We start from the raw sequence: 23,391 nt of genomic DNA, 5'->3' as shown, positions 1-23,391 counted from the left end.
GTGAGTTTTTAACAGTCATAATCATGTTTTCATAAAGCAAATTTCTTTCCCAAACAATAAAATAAGAATTCTAGAGTAAAGAAATGGCGAAATGGTTTTAATTGTTCGTTTACAAAAAGTGATGGATATTAATGATAAAGGGGGCAATATTTTTTTTATCAAAAATGTTTCACATAATCATGATGGTACAAAGATTCAAAACAAAAATTAAGTAATATTTGCAAGGTCTTTAAAAAAGATTCTGTTCTCTATACATAGTTGAAATAATAAATATTATGCATTAATCTGTACTTTGCGTGTTTGGATATTACTATTGACAATTATCATTTTTCGTGATGTCTATTACTTAAAACACTTTGACAACTACCATGTTGTGCTGCCTATTTCTTTTGAAATGCTTTAATTACACTGCCAGAAGAAAGAATGATACAAAATATCAGTACAGGACAAATAGACGAAAACAAACAAATGTTTAACTGTTTTAATTTTTAAAAAAAATGCTTAATGTCACAAATTTCTTCATTTGATCCTCACGAATCTGAAATATAAAAAAGTTTCAGTATTGTTAACTTCAATGATCCATTCAAGCAGAAAAGGAAATGTGTCTAAATTGATTTCATTTGTAAATTAACAAGTATTTATTGTTTTCTCAACACTCGTTTGTCCATTATATTTGACGTATTTTTGTTGTCATGCTTACTCTGTCAAAACATACTTTCCAAAAATAATTTTGTAATGCCACTCTGGCACACTCGCTACACACATTGCAATACGTGAATCTGCAACTAGTGATCAAAAATCTTATATTACAAATAACTTTATATTCCGTTAAGTTTGAAATTTAAAGATATCAATAAAACATGTACGGATATTACTTCTAAAATGTCAAAGGATAATGTACGTGAACATCTGTGTCAAACAATAATTGCCGTTCTCTGACTTATCTTGACATACTCTCGAAAGTGACGAAGAAGAATATTTTTCTCTGCTTCTTTTCTATGAATAAATCCTTTAGCAATCGAAACTTCAAATATTGCATAGACACTGTCTTATTGTTAAAACTATCTATCACATTTTTGTGTGACGGCAATTACTTTGCTGAAAAAGTTGACCGACACAAAACTTACCTCCATAACTTTCTGCTAAACCAAGGTTGACAGGTTTCGTTGACGGATTTGGCAACAGATACAAACAACCTCCGGATAGTTTGGAAGAATTATGACTATATATATGCCTATCACGGAATTCACCGACACTGGGGTTCACCATGAAGAATTTTAAATGTATCCAGCTTATAGTCCTAGGTTTTTTGGTGATGATTGTGTTCTATATTGAGATCAAAACTTTTGCTGACATACTTTTGTTTTCTTTATCATCATTCAAACAAATAATGTCTGGGACGTTCAGAATGTGTGAATGAGCTAGTGATTAACGCTTGTTTTTACCTTTATTAAGATGAAAGTGATTATGAAGAAGTAAAAGAATCAGAATTGGGGGATTCTGAAGATAATGAGCTAGTGAATATACCCTTCTTTTTACCTTCAGTACGATGAGAGTGATTATGAAGAACTAGAAGAATCAGAATTGGAGGATTCTGAAGATACTGACTGAAATGACAGAACTAGAAGTTAAAAGAAAGCTTAACCTGTTTGTTATACTTATTAAAAATGTTTAAACTTGAAAATTCTCATCATCTTGAATCATTCCTACACAGCATTTGGGCTAGTAAAATCTCATTTGGGCTACCAAATTTTGTACTCTCACTTGCCCTATAGGCTTTTAGTCAGAAACATTAAGCGCAAAGACTGAATTTTGCATATTAGAAAATTTGGTCTGGTAAAATTATTTTTCGTCTGGTAAAGCTAGATTGTTTACCAGACCGAATGTCTGGTACAATTAAAAATCATTCGCGTACACTGCGAGTCCGGTAAGCGATGTTGCCCTTGGGCCTCTTGTTCTTCACCAGATCAAAATCTTGACTTTTGTAAGCATTTGTTTAAGGTTTGGAAGCTGGTGTCGACTGTAGACAATGTTCTTTAGTTAAAGTCATTTAGATTTTCGGATTGCTGTGAAATCGGTTCAGCAATGTTCCAAAGAAGATTGCATACTTATAGTACAGGGATTGTGAATTACGACTTCATTTCAACATGGAGACGTTTTGTTTGTTATCAGCTTTTGTGGTTTACTTTAGGTGTTAGTCATTTCTAGTGCTTTTTTTTATCCTTTTTATTTGACCTCATATCTCCTATTAGATCTGACACTTGGATGTTGAGTGTAGTTGGTATTGGTGCATTAGGTGAAGATGAAGGTAAAACTTGATACAGTAAAACTCTGATATATAACGATTTTCTGCGGACATTCTATAAAAATTCGTTATAAGCGTAATTCGCTATACGTTTATAGCGAATTCATAATTCAAATATAACAAATTCGTTATAAAACTGATTTGTTCTACATGTATATCAGTTGTACAAGAAAGCGGCAATTGATATTCTTGTGTTTGTATTGTCTCTAAGAGAACTCAAGCCTGTATATTTTCGAGAAGAAATATTTTTATACAAAAAATATACACATTATTTATATATGATAATTTATCTTGATTGATTATTAAGTCACGCAAGAACATGTCAAGAGAGAAATGTTAACAAAAGTATGTGCAATACATACATGTACAAAAAGTCTATTGCAGTTGTCATATAGGCCACTGATAAAATATGTTGTGTTTCCGCTAACCCGACCGACCCTAAATTATAGCCCCGACTCTAGAAATTTTTTCCGCTAATTTGAAAAAAAAAATCGTCATTTTTCCGGAAAAAATATATTCTCGGTTCTTGGTTTTCCTTTTAGTTAGACATTGGGATGAAGTCATTCAAACGCTTTAACGATGTACAAAATTACATGGTATTTGGCTCCACTTGTTTGGCACACTGTTTTTGGTTATATTTAGATCTAAAACTTCATAGTTATTTCGGATTTCAAACATTTCGGTTGAACATCACTGAAGAGACATTATTTGTCGAAATGCGCATCTGGTGCATCAAAATTGGTACCGTATACGTTTTACATGGTATTGTGTCAAGCGTTTAAACAACATTGATAATGTTTATAACTAACAGCATGGCATGATGGTTGACCTAGTACTGTACCTCCATGCTTGCCTCACGCAACGGTGCTTTGACAATTGAAGTGAACAGACGACCGAGAGACTTTGCCAAGTGTCATGTTTCCATAGAAGACTTTCTTTTGTTAGAATTGCCAACTCCTATGGTGTTTTCATAAATAGCCACCGTCTTGTGCTATTGCTTTCGCGGGCATTGTTTATATGGAGGTCATGGTGCAGAGTGACAGACGTTATATAGTGCACTTGAATGTCCAGTCTATCAAATTTGTATGCACATCCATGGTTTCTGCTGCAGTTCTAACTGAATACACTATGAAAAAGGCCACAAATAAAGCAGTGAACGCATCCGAGTTGTCGATGGCTGTTGAGAGCCGAGGGGGAAAAAGATGTGCAGACTTTTTTTTTAAAATAAAAATTTATGTCCGGTAAAAAGTTTTAGCTGGAAGAGAGTTGGATCCCATTAGAATAAGTGGGATCTGCCCAGACTGTCTTCCTACCCTTGTTCCATTTAGATTGTGAAAGTGCATTCAGAAATGAATTAATAAACTTAAAATATGTTAATGATGTTGATATTTTGGTGATGATTTCATATTTTTATCAAAATCATCACATTATTTTCCTGTCAAACATATCCAATAGTAGTATTGCTTTGACAACCAATCTCAATGTAGAAACAATATATCTGGTACTTGTATAGCATAGGGGCATAAAGGAGTTCACTTTAATTTGTGTTTTATGCTATATGTTTCATTGAAAAATATTGTTTCTTCTAAAACATCTGGAAATAATCCTCAGCCAGTAACAAGTGAAATGATAAGAATGAAAATTTACTTGCAATGCAATTTAAGCAAAATTTTATATTGAAAGTATAAAATTCAATAGATCATTGAACTTGTTAGACTTTACAATGTTTTCGCATACTTTGAAAAATTAAAATTTAAAAATAAAATAAAATTTATTTCCTACCTACCTACCCTATTTTTCTCTGGAACGTTAGCGGAAACTCAACAATTTTTGTCGTTCGCCTTACTTGTTGCTTTACACAAATAAAGGAGTGTTCGATAAAATAAATGTAATCAAATTTCAAATTTGATTAGGCCAAGTCAACTTAATTAGTAAATTATCATCCAGGGTCAGCAAAAAGTATAGGGAGGGTGGGAGGATTTTATTTTTTAATTTTTATTTTCTGAGATAAATGTTAAAGACAAACGTTTTTGCTTTTTTTTTCAACAGATCCGCATCATTTAATGCAAGATGGATATCAATCTATGCTATTTTCATAGACTAATTCCAGGTTAAGCTTTAATCTAAGGATGTAACATAAATATACCTAACTTCTTCAAGATTAAATGCCGGTAAGAACGCAAGAAATTAAGAAAACCATATCGATCTATTTTCTTCACGTGGGTTTTCACGTTGCTATACCGGAAATGTAAACTTAAATGTAAATACCGGAGTCTGACATGATTGATTGATTGATTTTTGATGTTTTCCGCCACACTCAACAATTTTTTAGTTACAGTGGAGCCTCGGTAATCCGGACGCCATTAATCCGGACGCTTCACCTTCCGGACGATTTTTCTAGGGAACGGAATTTTTATACGTTATTTTGCATCACTAATCCGGAAATTCGCGTTCCGGATCCGGACGGTCACTTTTTACTACAAAACGCTATAGTGCATTGAAAATTGTACCGTTAATCCGGACGGTAATTTTGTTTAGGGGAGGTCTGTGTTGGACAATTTTAACAAGGCGTAAATTATTAAGAAAACAAGCCAAACTGTCTAATTGAAGCGATTACCTGTACCCTGTCAACACCTCCCTATAATTAGGTGGTGTGTTATGATATGTCAATTAGATAGCACGTGCTGATCGAGACATTGTATTGCCAATTTTCGCACATAAGATCTTTATTGCGTGTAGTGTTGAATTTTGTATATAAATCTGTAGCATATTATTTTATACTCTTGATCAATAGCCTAATAGTATTAATAAATTAAACATCATGCCGTAATGATAATTTTGTTAACTGCTAAATGTGCTACACATATCAGTTGTACTGATTCGTAAATTGATTATCGGCTTATGCAAATCTAAAGGGTGTAGATTATACTTCTAGATTCTGGATTTTATACTGTTGATTGGCTTGAAATATATATGTATGTTCATGCACATGTATACGTAGTAAGTTTTTAACGTTTAGAATGTCACGCATGTAGAATGTACCTGTGTACGATTGATTCTTGTTACAATGTTGTAGAGCTTTATTGCTTTCAATTTTTTAAACTTTGGGTAGAAGTGAGAAAATTACCATTTTAAGGACAATGACAATTAAATGTTGTATGTACCCGTAATGTTAGTTTCACCCGAGTTTTGTTCCGTTATTATCGCATCATGAAAATAATAGGTGCGCGTAGCTAGATCAAAGCAGTAGTAGGTCTTGATATTACGAGCTTAAATGATTTGTGTTCTCCCGATATTGTCTTGGATAATTATAGAATAAGAAATAAAAACTCTGGCAGATGGAATTTTGGTTAAAGAATGTTGTCCACTGACATGATAATCACGAAATTCTTATACATGTATCAACTTTGGACAATGAAGATTGTTTTAACAGACCGTCGAACCCGTGAATCGTGACAGATGGAAATTACCGGCCTCTTTAAGAAGTAAAAGTGTGATGAAATGTTTAAAGTGTAAATGATTATGTTAGTTACTAATGATTCATTTACTTATAGTTAAATGAAGTGCTTCATTATTTGTTTTAGTACATACGGCACACATTTTTGTATATTTATTTGTAGGGCTCATATCTATGTACAATATAAACACAGGCAAATGCACTGAACACGTATTGAATTTTAGTGTTTTGAAATACATGTAAATGTTAACATTATCATAATTTATTTACTAATGCAAATTGTCAAATCCAATGATAGAATGTGTTTAATTCATTATGCATCAATAATGTAGACATATATTGGTTACTTATGTAAAGATAGAAAATATGCGATTCAATTATCCGGACGCTTCATTTATCCGGACGATTTCGCTGGGAACCAAAGTGTCCGGATTAACGAGGCTCCACTGTATATGGTGGCAGAGAGAACCCAGATACAATGCACCTGGGAAGAGACCACCGCGACCTTCCGAAAGTAAACTGGGAAACTTTCTCACTTAACGACGCGAGCAGTATTCGAACCCGCGCTGACAGAGGTGAGAGGCCGTATGATTTTGAGCGTGATGTTCTAACCACTCGGCCACGGAGGCCCCAGTCGGACATGAAAATAATCCGGAAATCGCAATTTTCGCAAAATAAAAAAAAATTCGGGGCGTGCCAATTCTTGAGGGGCGGGCGGGGATGATAATCTATCAATTAAGTTGAATTGGCCTTAGCGAGAATAGTAAACAATATCGACAATATATTTGCTAAACGTATGTGTAAGTATTGTTTTGCGTTAACAACCTTTTTCTTTTTAAAAAAAAAAATACAAACAGAAATTTCGTAATAAGTGTGGATCCTTTATGGCAATGGAAAACCATTTTTAAAAATCGCAAGTGTAAAAAAAAGAAGTAAATTCGTTATAAAAGGTGATTTATACGTTCATTTTTAATTCAAGGGAAATAGGAATTTACTTCGTTATATCCGTAAATTCGCTATATCCGTTTTCGTTATAAACACAGATTTTTATATAGAATATATAAAAAATTTGCCGTTGAAATCGATTTCACTTTGCTATAGCTATAATTTCGCTATATCCGTGTTCGCTATATTCGAGTTTTACTGTATAACTAATTACACATGCAATCAACATTTCTAACATTAGATTTAATATAATGCTCTCGGTTCAACAATTATCATCTCAGAATTTTCCAGTTAGATACATTGTCATCCCAATTGTTATCACTGAGAAATTTTGATTGCAAAGGGCAAAGGTCAACTAGAATACATTGTTAAGATTCATGTACAGCTAGTGATATATATGTAGCACTGTATACTTGTAATACAAGAAGTGGGTACACTGGGCCCAGGAGAATGTCATGTGCTACAAAATAAATTTTCTCACTATACAATTATTATACTACAGTAGCGTGAATGTGAATTGAATTAAACTCTTACATGACCAATATGAATTGATGCACAGTAATTATTTTTTGTTTTAAATCAAGAAGAAAAAGCTACTGTCTGATCAGGCTTATGTTTGTTTGTTTTGATGTTTTCTGTCACACTCAACAATTTTTCAGTTATATGGTGGCACCCAGTTTTTATTGGTGGAAGAGAGAACCCAGATACAATGTACCTGGGAAGAGACCACTGACCTTCCGAAAGTAAACTGGGAAATTTTCTCACTTACCGGCGCGAGCGGGATTCGAACCCGCGCCGACAGAGGTGAGAGGCCGTGTGATTTTGAGCGCAATGCTCTAACCACTCGGCCACAGAGGTCCCCATAGGCTTATGACCTTGAATCCTGTCATGTCATGCAATGTGTGGTGAATATGATTTAAATGATTGAATGAATTTAAATAATTGATCAATCATTAATTACATTGATCAATATAGAATTGATGTTGTCTGTGATAGGTTGGACCCATTTCTACAAGATTAAATGCTTAACCTCTGCCTCAGTTATAGACAAACTGTGACGAGATTGCTAGTGATAAGTTTTCTTTTGGAGTAGTGATACTTAGATGACCGAGTGGGCATGTTGGTATCTTGGCATGTGATGTAGGATTTGTGATTGATTACATTCTGTGTTTTTTATACCCTTAGACTATCCAGACAGTGAGGAATACGACACCAGGGGAGAATCTGACTCTGATGACGAGGACGTCAGGGGAGAATCTGACTCTGATGACGAGGACGCCAGGGGAGAAGCTGATCCTAAAACATGTTGCCAGCGGTGTATCTTGGTGTAGATGTAAGAATTAATTTCCCAGTGGTGTCACATAATCTTAAAGTGAAAAATGGCTTTAACATTGTATTAAAATTTTAATATGCAAACGTACAAAAGATCAATTTCAAATTTTAGTGTGTTTTTACGCTTAATGAAATGCTAATTTTGTGACTCCTGCATTCTTTAAAAAAGTGTTTTCTCGCAAGTTTACAGAAATATGTCTTAATCATTGTATTTCATGTTTTACAGATGACATACAATTACCATTAACATTCCTTCAGCAAATAACACTGATCTACATTTCTTAATCTGGTGATGGTGGACACTGATTACATTTTCTCATCTAGTGATGGTGGACACTGATTACATTTCCTCATCTAGTGATGGTGAACATTGATGACATTTCCTCATCTAGTGATGGTGGACACTGATTACATTTCCTCATCTAGTGATGGTGAACACTGGTTACATTTCCTCATCTAGTGATGGTGGACACTGATTACATTTCCTCATCTAGTGATGGTGGACACTGATTACATTTTCTCATCTAGTGATGGTGGGCATTGATTACATTTCCTCATCTAGTGATGGTGGACATTGATTACATTTCCTCATCTAGTGATGGTGGACATTGATTACATCTCCTCATCTAGTGATGGTGGACACTGATTACATTTTCTCATCTAGTGATGGTGAACACTGATTACATTTCCTCATCTAGTGATGGTGGACACTGATTACATTTCCTCATCTAGTGATGGTGGACACTGATTACATTTCCTCATCTAGTGATGGTGGACATTGATTACATCTCCTCATCTAGTGATGGTGGACACTGATTACATTTCCTGATCTAGTGATGGTGGACATTGATTGCATTTCTTCATCTAGTGATGATGGACATTGATTACATTTCCTCATCTAGTGATGATGGACACTGATTACATTTCCTCATCTAGTGATGGTGGGCATTAATTACATTTCCTTATCTAGTGATGGTGGACATTGATTACATTTATCAGTCAGTGATGACAGACATACATTAAAGTTGATCATTGTGTCAAGTATTCGTGATTTTGTGTTGATTATAACCTCCATGTGATTCATTGATCAAACCTTCATTTTCACACTTTATTTATTACATTTGTATGTATTGACTTGATGAGATACATGTGTATGCCCCCTTCAAAGAAGAGGGGCATATTGGTTTGTACCTGTCGGTCGGTCGGTCGGTAGACCACGTTGTCCACCCAATAATGATATTTCATATGTAGGTTGGTTATGAAAAGAAGAGGCCCCCTATTGTTTTTCAGGTCAAAAGGTTAAAGGTCAAGGGTCAGTCTACTCTGGACATAGGAATATACTGTCCGCTCAATATCTTGAGAACCCTTTACTTGACAGACATCAAACTTGGTACACTGGTATATCTTTAGAAAAAGATTACCCATATTGAATTTGAGGTCCCATGGTCAAAGGTAAAGGGTCAAACTGGACATTCGGATTCACTGTCCTCTCAATATATTGAGAACCTTTGCTTGATATATACCAAACTTGATACACTGGTACATGTTCAGGAGTTGATGACCTCTATTGATTTTTAGGTCACATGGTCAATCCACTCTTGATATAGGAAGATATTGTCTGCTCAATATTTGAATTAATGATACTACTCTCATTTAAATGATGTGTGTATAACCTTTTTCAATTTTGCACCATGGGTGGGGAGTGGCATATTCGTTTTAGAAACATCTTATGTCGATATAAGTTTTATGATGTATTTTTTAGCTCACCTGAGCGGAAGGCTCAATTGAGCTTTTCTGATCACATTTTGTCCGGCGTCCGTTTGTCTCTCTGTCCGTCTGTCTGTAAACTTTTCACATTTTCGTCTTCTTCTCTTGAACCACTGGGCCAATTTCAACCAAACATGGCCAAAAGCATTCTTGGGTGAAGGGCTTTCAAGTTTGTTCAAATGAAGGGCCATGTTCCTTTCAAAGGGGAGATAATCACAAAAATGCAAAAATAGGGTGGGGTCATTTAAAAATCTTCTTCTCAAGAACCACTGGGCCAGAAGAGCTGAAATTTACCTGCAAGCTTCCTGACATATTGCAGATTCAAGTTTATTCAAATCATGGCCCCCGGTGATAGGATGGCGCCACAAGGAGGATCAAAGTTTTACATACAAATATATAGGGAAAAACTTTAAAAATCTTCTTCTCAAGAACCACTAAGCCAGAAAAGCTAAGATTTACATGAAAGCTTCCTGACATAATGCAGATTCAAGTTTCTTCAAATCATGGGCCCCTGGGGTTGGATGGGGCCACAATAGGGGATCAAAGTTTTACATACAAATATATAGAAAAAATCTTTTAAAATCTTCTTCTCAAGAACCACTAAACCAGAAAAGCTGATTTTTACATGAAAACTTTCTGACATAGTGCAGATTCAAGTTTGTTCAAATCATGGCCCCCGGGAATAGGATAGGGCCCCAAGGGGGGATCAAAGTTTTACACACAAATATATAGGAAAAATCTTTTGAAATTCTTCTTCTCAAGAACCACTAAGCCAGAAAAGCTGAGATTTACATGAAAGCTTCCTGACATAATGCAGATTCAAGTTTGTTCAAGCCATGGGCTCTGGGGGTTGGATGGGGCCACAATAGGGGATCAAAGTTTTACATACAAATATATAGTTAAAATCTTTTTTTCAATAACCACTGAGTCAGAAAAGCTGATATTTACAAGAAAACTTTCTGACATGGTGCAGATTCAAGTTTGTTCAAATCATGGTCCCCGGGGGGTAGGATGTGGCCACAAGTGGAGGGTGAAAGTTTTACATACAGATATAGGAAAACGCTTTAAAAATCTTCTTCTCAAGAACCATTGGGCCAAAGAAGTTGACATTTACATGAAAGCTTTCTGACATAGTGTAGATTCAAGTTTGCAAAGGGTAGTTTGGGCCATAATAGGGACCAAGGTTTTACATGCAAATATATATGGAAAGTCTTCAGATATGGGCCAAGGTGTCTCGGGTGAGCGATGTGGCCCATGGGCCTCTTGTTTGCAAAAGAAGTTTCAATCATATAAATGTTTTAGATATTTTCTATCTGTATTATGCATGTCTGTTAAAATAAAAAGAAACGATTGTGTACATACAAAGACCCAAAGTGTTGTCTTGTTTTAGATGTGTCTTGAATCAAGTTTGACCTGTGTTTTGAATAAGCTTAACATGTCAAGTATACTATCTCAACTTAAAGCATTCAATGTATAATGACCACATTTCATATCTAACATTCTAATTATTGGATGGTGGAATATTTGTAATCATGGTATCATTTTGAAGGGTTCATCAAATAAAAATAATCCACGATAGGTATTTTCAAAATTTTGTTGACTGTTTGATTTATTTCACCTAGGATTTAACATTGAAGTATATGGGGAAAACATATTTTATTTCAATAATTTGAAAACAAATTATATTTTCATACTAATCTCTTGGTAGAAAGTTACATACACTTTCTTTTTATGAAAATATGAAATAAAATTAATCATTGACCACACACATTTTTAGAAAATGTGATTTTTCTTATTTTTTTTTTACAAAGGGTAGACAACTCTTCCAAAAAGTCTTAAGTGCAAAAAGGTCAGCTTCTAATCATTTACCAGTCATGTGAATTTCATCTGTTCACTTTCATCATTATTTAACAATAAACTTTTATGTTGATCTAAATCTTTCAAAATTGTTCATTATCCTTTCATTATACATGAAATACCTTAAAACTATTTCTTATTTCATAGCTTTATTATGTCATGAATGAAAGTTTGTCCTACCTCATTTTTCAAAAAGAGCTCGATAACTGTTAAATTTGATCCAGATTATTGCTTAGGAAAAGGTGTCACAGCCGTCGAGCATAATGCAATTTATACTGTGTATTAAGAAAAGACGAAAAATGAATTCTAATATGAAATTTCTGAAAGGAAACCCCCCATAATAATTTTTTCCATTCATTTTCGCAATTTTGTGTCAACTTCACGCTAAAGTCATACCACACAAAGCAATTTTGGATCAAATTAAACGTAGGTTGGATTTGTTTATACATTGATTTTGACTGCGGATAACTCCGTTTACCTGATCAGGATATGGGGCTCACGGCGGGTGTGACCGGTCAACAGGGGATGCTTACTCCTCCTAGGCACCTGATCCCACCTCTGGTGTGTCAAGGGGTCCGTGTTTGCCCAACTGTCTATTTTGTATTGCTTGTAGGAGTTATGAGATTGATCACTGTTCGGTATCTTCATCTTTTATGTCATGTACATTCCTTATTTGAATGCCAGATGTTGGGACTCCTACTCAAATAATCTATTTTCTGGGTTACATGACTTTAGAAACTCTACATACTTTTTTAACAAAACCAATCTTTTTACCAAATTCGACACTGAGCAGTAAAGTATCAGATAGGGACTCAGTTCTATTTATCCAGGGGTTCAGTTAATCCTTTTTCAAAATTGCCATATAGGGCTTATTTTTAAAAAGAATTAACATTCCCTTTTTTACGAGAATTCATTTTTTCAGGTAGAGCAGGGTTTTTCAGCATAGAGGGAGTAAAACTAACGTAGAGTTGGGAAACGGTCCTTAGAGTTAGATTGTTCTAGACAGAGTCGAGGTTTACTTTGGTTCAGAGGACGTATTATGTTATGGCGTTGTCCGTCTGTCCGGGGTCATGTATTCCGGACTTTTTTCCGTAACGTGCATGTAATTTGAAATTTGGTCACAATATGTCCCTCAAGAATTGTAAGAGTGAGTTTGCATTTCAGCTGGATTGGTCCATCGTTGACCTACTTTTATTAGGGCTATAAGTAGGTCAAACAGTTTTCCGCACTTTTTTGGTTACAGATGCAGATATTGCCCTGCAATTTACACAAAGGCTTCCTCTCAGATGGATACAAGTTTACATTTCTGCTGTATTGGCCCGTCCAAGACGGACATTAGGATTGATAGTAGGTCAAATAGTTTTCCGAGCTATTTTTTTTTATTATGGATACAGATATTGCCCTGAAATTTAGTCAGGGGCTTCCTTTTGGAGGAATACAAGTTCAATTTGCATTTCAACTGGATTGGTCTATCTATGACCTACTTTTAAACTGAAAATAGATGGAACTGTTTTCTGGGCTTTTTTTTTCATTACAGATATTGCCCTGATATTTAATCAAAGACTTCCTCTCAGAGGAATACAAGTTGAGTTTGCATTTCAGCTGGATTGGCCCATCCTTGACCTACTTTTGGACTAAAAATAGGTCAGAGTTTTCCAGGATTTTTTTTTCATTACGAATACAGTTATTGCCCCGATATTTAGTCAAATGCTCATTGCCCGATGGGCGTATATTGTACCGTTTGCGCTACCCTTGTTTTGTGGGGGGTGGGGGGTGGTGTAAATTTTACATTCCTCCGAGATTATATCCATTCATTTTCATCAAGAAGTTTATCATTTGATATCAACTACTCTTAAACTTTACTTATTTATGCTATAATAAATTTGTAAACTTTACAGGTCTTTTCATTTCAAACAAGGTGTTGAACACAATCTAGGAATAACAACTGAACATGGATACAAAAGAAAACACTGTGTTCCATAATGTCTGTAGTATGATAAGTCTTCTGATCCCAAGTACTAGTGAGCGGAATCTTTTTAAAACACAATATAATTTGTACTTTGGGAGTAGCTAGACTTATTTCAATCCCAGCATACACACAGGCTTCCTGTTATTTTTTTTTTTTGGTGCATGGACCAGGATCTACGCTACATTTTCCTTCCCATTACATTCACGAAACAAAGAAAACATGATAAAGTTTAAAGTATTTCGATTGTTTAATGACCAATTCAAACATATATTCCAAATAACATACATTACAGATGACACTAATGAAATTCATTCAAATAGCATGTGACTAATTCAAATGTTTGTTTGTTTGTTTTGATGTTTTATACCACACTCAACAATTTTTCAGTTGTATGGTGGCGCCCAGTTTTTGTTGGTGAAAGAGAGAACCCAGATACAGTGTACCTGGGAAGAGACCACCGACCTTCCGAAAGTAAACTGAGAAACTTTCTCACTTACCGGCGCGAGCGGGATTCGCTAATTCAAATTTGACAGTAGCACATCACTAGTGTACAGGTACCGCACATATCAAATGAGAGCTTTTTTAAAAACAGTTTAGAACATGATGCTGATACTGATCAAAACAATTATATACTACTCATAAAACTAATTAAACAATAACAACTATTAGTATTATTTTTTTAATTCCAAAATCCTTAAAATCTTTAAAAAGATTGAATAGAAATCCAAGAAAATATTTACAAGGAGCAGATTTTCCTGCACATCACTTTATAATAAGATATTCTCACTTCCCCTGATACTTATGGTGTCCATTTTATTCAGAGTTATTTCCCTTTGTGTCATTAAAATCGAAGGTGAATTTGTCACTTGGGTATTCTGAAACAGAGTATAAAAAGAAGCAACCTTTTCGTCAATAGACTGACAAGTGGACGAGTCTTCCGTAGACTGTTTTAGTCATCACAGCACTAGCAGACTAGTGTATCATAGTAAAATCAACGATAAACCTCAGCAGAGAACAAAACTCACACACACATTATTTCTAATATCATAAAATATTGCTATATTGTTTGCATAATGGTCACCGTTAATGGATTACGTTCAAAACAATACGGGGAAAATGGTTAATCAACTAAAGTAGAAACATTCTTCTCAAACATGAGGATTTTGGTGAATAACACAGATTTCTGAGAGTAAATGTGATCAAATGATTTGTTCCCATGTCAACATTCCTCACACTTGATTCAGTTACTGCTGTCTTTGCACATGTCATGATTTTCAAAATTTCAAGAATTGTCACAAAAGTTTGCGTGAAACAAAGATGTTTTCTTTGATTTTTCATTGATTGCCGTAAAATAAAGGATTTTGTAAATGCTGCTCTTGGAGGTCAAGGTGACAGTGACATCACGTAAATGCTGAGGTGATTATGTTTAATGTTCTATCTCCGTGGATACGACCTTGACTTTGGTGTACCTACAAAAACAGAGTTCAAAGATCAACAGAAGTATCAGGAAATCATTAAGCATAATCTAGTTTTATTTGATACAATCTGCAATCCTATATGCAATTGATTTACATATAAAGGAGCAATAATATATTGTGTTGAATGATTGAATAGTTTAAATAACAATATATAAAGAGACAGCTCATTTCTATATGAATGAAAGACATTCATAGTAACAGTGAACACCATAACCTTCTTAACATGGGGACATAAGTTATTTATTCAATAGATATCTTAAAAATATAATTCCATTACAAGGACATTAAAGTTTATAGGCTGAAAACTGAATATATAGCACAGCAAAATCCCACACCATACTGAAATCACTGTAAACAGAACCCTGGACGGTAAAGCACCTGTATGTAAAAGTATAAAAAATTTCTACGATTAACAGCGACTTCTAACAATGACTACGACGGAGAACAAAAATGACATCCCCGCTTTAAATGTTTTGCCTTTGACGTGACATCACGAATGTGGGAGGAACAAGTAAACAAGACACCCATGGGCCACATCGCTCACCTGACTCACCTTGGCCCATATCTAAAGATTTTCCAGATATATTCGCATGTAAAACTGTGATCCCTATTGTAGACACAACCTACCTCCGTGGGCCATGATTTTTACAAACTTGAATCCGCACTATGTATATTTGTAATTTCCTAGTCTAGTGATTTTTGAGAAGATTTTTAAATATTTTCCTTTTAAATCTGTATATAATTTTTTCATCTCCTATTGTTGCCTCATCCTACCCAAGGGTACCATGATTTAAACAAAATTTAAGCTGCATTATGTCAAGAAGATTCAATGTAAATTTCAGCTCTTATTGTTTAGTGGTTCTTGAGAAGATTTTCGAATGACCCCATCCTATTTTTGCATTTTTGTGATGATCTCTTTGAAGGGTGCATGCCCCTTTACTTGAATAGACTTGCAAGTCCTTTACCCAAGACGCTTTTTGCCAAGTCTGGCCCAGTGTTTTTGTAGAAGAGGTCAAAAATGTAAACAGTTTACAGACAGAGAGACAAAACGTAATCAGAAAAAAGCTATGTTAGGCGAAAAGGGTGAAGATAACGAACAGAGATTAATCTTATTACTTTAATGAAGAACAAAAAATTAAGAGTCGGGGAAACATGGACTCATGGATATACCAGAATAAATATTGCATGTCATGAATACATATGTTTCAATTAATCACCACTTTGTCTGTTTATACTTTGCTCTGCAAAAGCATGCATGTTCCTTTTCCATGAAAATAAATCATAAGTAAGTTCTCTTTATGAAAGAGGTGTAGCTGTGATTTGAATGATATGATTTTTTTTAATTTATGGAAAACACCACATGTTAAAGGATCTAATCACAATGTTGACAAGCTCCAAATTAACACAGATTACTATGGACGTCACAGACAAATGAATAAAACGCCCACCAGACCTGGACTACTAAGCTTACATGTTAATCACAAAATATCTCCCAATTGCTCTTCATCTGTGGTGAAAGAAAACAAAACGTAATTGGTGCAGATGTACTTAGTATTATGAAGGGTGACTGTGCAAAAATACTGAATTATGAATGTCTTGGTACATAAATAGATATGAAAATGTAAATTCGAAAATGCATGTAACTAATTATGATTGATTGATTGAATCTTGTTCACCGTCCCTCTCGAGAATGTTTCACTCATATGGAGACGTCACCGCTGCCGGTGAAGGGCTGTAAAATTTAGACCTATGGTCAGCGCTTATGGCCATTGAGCAAGGAGGGATCTTTATCGTGCCACACCTGCTGTGGCACTGGACCTCGGTTTTCGTGGTCTCATCGGAAGGACTGCCACATTTAGGCGCTTCTTACGACAAGCAAGGGGTACTGAGGACCTATTCTAACCCGATCCCCACAGGATGTAAGTAATTATGTTCCACATCTAACCTGGAAGAGGTTATGTCATAATGAATATGTATGTCACACAAATATGCATGATTTACATTACATATTTGTAACATGCAAACCATGTTATAAGGAACATTTAGTAATTATTGTTACTTATGTAAACATGAATTGTCAGAAACAGTGTCGTCCAATCTCCAAGAAGGCACTACAGAGGGTGTCTCAGTGAAAAAACATGCAAAATGCTCCCCTATTCACGTGACTAATTATGTTTAGTACACTGTGAAGGGTAGATAAGTATATAGATGTTTATGTGATGATGTTTAACACACTATGAAAGGTAGATAAGTTTAGAGATGTTGTATGTGATGATGTTTAGTACACTGTGAAGGGTAGACAAGTGTACAGATGTTGTATGTGATGATGTTTAGTACACTGTGAAGGGTAGACAAGTCTAGACATGTTTATGTGATGATGTTTAGTACATTGTGAAGGGTAGACAAATCTAGACATGTTTATGTGATGATGTTTAGTACACTGTGAAGAGTAGACAAGTCTAGACATGTTTATGTGATGATGTTTAGTACACTGTGATGGGTAGACAAGTCTAGACATGTTTATGTGATGATGATGTTTAGTACACTGTGAAGGGTAGACAAGTCTAGAGATGTTTATGTGATGATGTTTAGTACACTGTGAAGGGTAGACAAGTCTAGACATCTTGATGTGATGATGTTTAGGATACTGTGAAGGGTAAACAAGTCTAGAGATGTTTATGTGATGATGTTTAGTACACTGTGAAGGGTAGACAAGTATATAGATGTTTATGTGATGATGTTTAACACACTATGAAAGGTAGATAAGTCTAGAGATGTTGCATGTGATGATGTTTAGTACACAGTGAAGGGAAGACAAGTCTAGATATGTTGTGTGTGACGATATTTAAAAATTTAGTATGTAATGCTTTACGTGTCCTGGTTATGTGTAATGTATGTGTTCTGGTTATGTGTGATGTATGTGTATGTGTCATGGTTATGTGTGATGTATATGTCCTGGTTATGTGTGATGTGTGTGTGTATCATGGTTATGTGTGATGCATATGTCCTGGTTATGTGTGATGCATGTTTCCTGGTTATGTATGATGTATGTTTCCTGGTTATGTTTGATGTATCTGTATGTGTCCTGGTTGTGTGTATGTGTCAAGGGGGTGTGTCCCCATACCAAACCAGGTTATACAAAAATAATTTGCGTTCCTCAATTGGAATTTGACCAATCAGAGACAAGAATACAATAAGAATTAAATTATGTGTGATGTATATGTTCTGGTTATGTGTGATGTATGTGTCCTGGTTATGTGTGATGTATGTGTCCTGGTTATGTGTGATGTATGTGTCATGGTTATGTGTGATGTATGTGTCCTGGTTATGTGTGATGCATGTGTATGTGTTTTGCTTATGTGTGATGTATGTGTACATATCCTGATTATGTGTTATGTGTGTGTCCTGGTTATGTGTGATGCATGTGTATGTGTTTTGCTTATGTGTGATGTATGTGTACATATCCTGGTTATGTGTGATGTATGTGTATGTAAATATTGGTGTGCTCTCTGTCAACTAGAAAATCGCAACATTTTCTAATAGTGTCTGTATGACTGACCCATATATAGTTTTCATCTAGTTCAGAATAGTATGCCACGTGCTCTATATACACTATTCAAACCATGTGCTCAATCTTCAATTCACTCTTTCGTCTATATACCATTTGCAAATACTTAAGAAATTAATTGGATTTTAATTTTAATGTCTGCTGACATGAAGCACAGCAATCCATATCCTAATTTCTTTAAGAAAAATATTTGCTTATGTTTACATTTTACTTTTATTTCCGCATTAATAAAAAATCAAAACTAAACATAAAATCTGCCAATGTAAAGCAGAATATTTAATATCAGCCTATTTTGTCACTGTTGATTACATTTGCTAAGCATGAGCTTTCTGCTAACAAGAAACGCAGCAATTTATATCATCATTTCTTCAAGATAAATATTATTCATGCTTACAATTTACTTTTATTTCCGCATTGATATAAAATCAAAACTAAACATAAAATCCGTTAATGACAAGCAGGACATTTAATATCATCCGATTGTGTCACTGTTACTTACTCATACTAAGCAGTAACTCTCTGTATACTGATTTTCTGAGGAAATCTATTTTGCTAGAACATTTACATAATTATCTAAATGGGAATCAAATGAAGTTTGCCTGTAAGGAGATTTGAATCCGGATCTTCACTCACCAGAATCCATTCCACTGAGACGCTGTTGTAGATTTTCTAATCGACTGATGTAGTCATCATGTAACGATGAGGGTTCCGATATTCTTACAGGACGGACGGGCGACGATGAGAAATCAGGATTTAATGGAGGAGAGGAGGCTAAAAATTCTACAATCTAAAGTCGCTAAAAATATTTCAGAGCGGAATTTATCAAAACATACATATTGATCGTTTGTCAGTAAAAATCGTATATTTAACTGTATTTTTTATATAAAACATGACCGACAAAGGGATATAACGCCATGGAACACCATCTAAAAACACCAACATTTGATATCCATGTACAGTTTGTTTGTTTTGTTTTTTTTATGAAAAAATGGAAATAACAGGCAATGAGTAATTTCAAAATCCTATAATGAATGGACAATTTAGAGTAGGATAAACAATAAACACTAAAGGTGGGATGACATGCAGATAAGGTGTGGGCATCCACTGTCGACCGGTGACATCTACCGTGAGCCCTGTAGACTGATCAGGTACGATAAAAAAGTGACCTCCGTAATGAAACGGAGTAATCCATGTGTAAAATTTGTCAAATCGATTTTGATAATTGTAGACTTTCTTTTAAATATATGTAGATTCCTCAGAGGACACCTGTTGTTTGGAGAGGGATCACTGCTTGTCTGTTCTGTCTGGACGTGATCAGTTTACACGCAATCTCTCACCCACCACCACGGTGACAGGATCGATATTTCTTATCATCTCCACCTGAAATGTTGTTATTTGTCTGTGAACTATCGACCAGACAGAGTATTCAAAATATCCGGTAGTATCCCTGGTAGAAAAAAAAAACAAGACCATCACCATGGCAATTATCAGGCGAAGTTCTAAATTATGATAGCATGTGTTTGCATTCATACATTTTAAGATTTAACAATTTACATAGTTAGCTGTTCCTGGCCAGGTGAGACTCAACCATTTAAACAGGTATGCATCACTTAAATGTACTGAATATACATGTATATAATAATTTTGACTTACCCAGCACATTCTTCCTTTAATATATGTGGCTGTGTAATATGTTAAGTAGTTATAAAAATATCGAGTTGTGCACCGGTGTCGTGTGTAAATTGTTGTGTGAAATTGTAAGTAGTGCATTGCATAAAAAGATGACATCAATCAAATAATCTGTGTCATCCCGAATGAGCATTATCTAACAATTAAACAATTATGTGCGGCACAATGACACTGTGTTGTTTGGAATTACGTTAAACGAATGTGTGTTGTTTGTAATTGTATTAGCGTGACTGCGTATTGTTTACGATAAACCATGTGGTGTTGTATGAAGTACCGTTAGCGTGTTGTTTATTGAGTGATGTTAAACCATTGAGTGTTGTGTGTAGTACCGCTATCGTGTCGTTTATTGAGTGATGTTAAACCATGGAGTACTGTGCGTAGTACCGTTATCGTGTTGTTTATTGAGTGATGTTAAATCATTGAGTGTTGTGTGTAGTACCGTTATCGTGTTGTTTATTGAGTGATGTTAAATCAAGGGGTGCTGTGTGTAGTACCGTTATCGTGTTGTTTATTGAGTGATGTTAAACCATTGAGTGTTGAGTGTGATACAGTTAGGGTATTGTTTACAGTGCTATTAAACCATTGAGAGCTGTATGTAGAACTATTACCGTGTTATTCACAGTGGTGTTAAACTATGGAGTATAAGGTGTAGTATCGTTTGTGTGTTGTTTATTGAGTGACGTTAAATAATGGAGTATTAAGTGTTGTACTATTATTGTGTTATTCACTGAGTGACGTTAAATCATGGAGTGTTAAGCGTTGTACTATTAATGTGTTGTTTACTGAGTGACGTTACATCATGGAGTGTTAAGTGTAGTACTATTATTGTGTTATTCACTGAGTGACGTTAAATCATGGAGTGTTAAGCGTTGTACTATCAATGTGTTGTTTACTGAGTGACGTTACATCATGGAGTGTTAAGTGTAGTACTATTATTGTGTTGTTTACTGAGTGGCGTTACATCATGGAGTGTTAAGTGTAGTACTATTATTGTGTTGTTTACTGAGTGACGTTAAATCATGGAGTGTTAAGTGTAGTACTATTATTGTGTTGTTTACTGAGTGACGTTAAATCATGGCCTAATGAATGTAGTACCATTAGCGTGTCATTGACTGAGTGATGATAAATCCTGGAGTGCTGTGTGCGTAGTACCGTTTATGTGTTGTCTATAGTTATGCTAAACAGTTTGTTGAGTTTAGTTGCATGAACTTTACTCCGGTTTTTTTTGGTTATGTTCTTGTTCTTGTTATGCCAACGGTGACTTGAGTATAGCTGCGGCAGTGTGAATTTGTGTACATTATAATTAAGTGGTTATTAAATCAACGACATGTTGTTTGTATCTGCGTTTGCACGTGTCCGTTTGGATATCACACCTTGTTATTGGATACATTACATGCGGAATGTTTTGGTTCTAATTTACAAAGCTTGTAACAACATTATCTTTGTTGGTAAGGTTCATTATTACAACTGAATTGTAAACTAACTTGGCATTAATTCCTCTTTTGGTAATCATACTTATACTCTAATTTCCCCATCAAAAGATGAAACTCTTCAAAACCCTGCTTCACTTTTAGATACATTTAATAGCACAGTCAATATGTCGGATGAATATATATGAGTTACCGTACTTATACTGGATTTCTAAACTTCATAAAATCCCTTACAAAGACACATCGCTGGATCCAGTAAGTGCTCTACCAAGCCCCTATCTTTGTACCTCACGTAAATATTTACAGCTGTGAAAGAGAACCTTCAGACTTACTGGGCGGCTACATATGTGGGAAATTGTTTAAATCAAATGTGGATTCTAAAAAAAATCTAGAGAACTTTCAGCTAACTTAAAATCGCAAAACTATTCTCAGATCAACAAAATCAAAATCTATGACTTTTCATCACTCTACACGACCATTTCTCACGAGAAATTACAGACTAGACTTTTTGACATCATTCACAGTTCTTCAACAAAAATGGAAAACGGAAATATTAATATTTAGTGATCAATCATCCTAAAAATTAATTTGTTAAACAGTGCTCTGATTCCACGCATAAGTATTCTGAATTTGAAATTTAAAAAATGTGCAAGGGTTCCTCATTGACAATATATTTGTGATCTTTGGTGATCAGGTCTTCCAACACTCTGGTGGAATTCCCATGGACACTACAGGTCGACAGGGGGTGTTTACTCCTCCTAGGCAGTTGATCTCATCTGGTGTGTCCAGCGGTCCGAGTTTGCCCAACTATCTATTTGTTTTGTTTATAGGAGTTATGAGATTGATCCAATGTTCGTTATTTTCACCTTTCTAGTTGAATGACAGAAATGTAAGGTTTATAAACAGAATGTTATTTTTAAACCGTTAACGTGACAATTGGCTTGTTTGTTACTTAAATATATTCCGTGTATATATTTTTTCTCTTCAAAATATGATGCGGAAAATCTCGGGAGGAAATATGCATATCGAGAAATTTGAATATAGTCGTTTCCAACATTGAATACAACGCAAATTGTTTCGTTTAAGCCACATTTAAAACTATTTTTGATTTGAGAAGAACTGATTTTGTGAAAAAAAGAAAGACCTTTTGTAACATAATATATGCTCTTTCAGTTGTCCGATATGTGTATGCTTAAACCTACTCCATACGTTTTACTGGGGTTGAAAAAAAAATCTAATTGATCAATATTATGTGTTGGACTTTATTTAGAGACATCTGAAGACAAGTGGGAAAAAAAATGGATAGTGATCAAAGTCATAAATCTTATGGAGAATACAAAATACAGATCTGAGCAAACAGGAATCCTTTGACATACCTGGGGTAGGATCGGGTTACTTGGAGAAATTAACAAATTGAGGAATTTTGCTAAATTGTAGAAACCTCAGGAGATACCTGTGTGGAGAGATATCACTCTGCCGTTATATACGCACTATCACCCAACAACACCATGACAAAATAAAAATGTCTCATTATATCTACCTGGAACTGTTATCTGCTAAAAAAAATATCGGCCAGACCATGTACTTAAAATAC

At 34.9% G+C, this 23,391-nt stretch overlaps 1 protein-coding gene across 2 annotated transcripts in view; it reads left to right on the top strand.

Annotated features, from left to right (window-relative positions):
* Window positions 1–23,391, top strand: part of LOC130050809 (uncharacterized) — a 355,157-nt gene that overhangs the window by 17,105 nt on the left and 314,661 nt on the right. The window contains exons 2-3 of one of the 2 annotated variants that reach the window (XM_056151564.1): window positions 7,893–8,040; window positions 8,266–8,427. The exons of the other annotated variant lie outside the window; for it this stretch is intronic. Coding sequence (XP_056007539.1) covers window positions 7,893–8,038 — 146 coding nt within the window. The 3' untranslated portion in view covers window positions 8,039–8,040; window positions 8,266–8,427. Of the gene's footprint in view, window positions 1–7,892; window positions 8,041–8,265; window positions 8,428–23,391 lie in introns of those variants that run through there. 2 annotated transcript variants of the gene reach the window in all.

Source organism: Ostrea edulis, chromosome 10 (genome assembly GCF_947568905.1).
Source record: "Ostrea edulis chromosome 10, xbOstEdul1.1, whole genome shotgun sequence".
Lineage (NCBI taxonomy): Eukaryota > Metazoa > Mollusca > Bivalvia > Ostreida > Ostreidae > Ostrea > Ostrea edulis.
The sequence above is the reverse complement of the archived record's forward strand: the minus strand, read 5'-3'. Positions and strand labels throughout refer to the sequence as shown.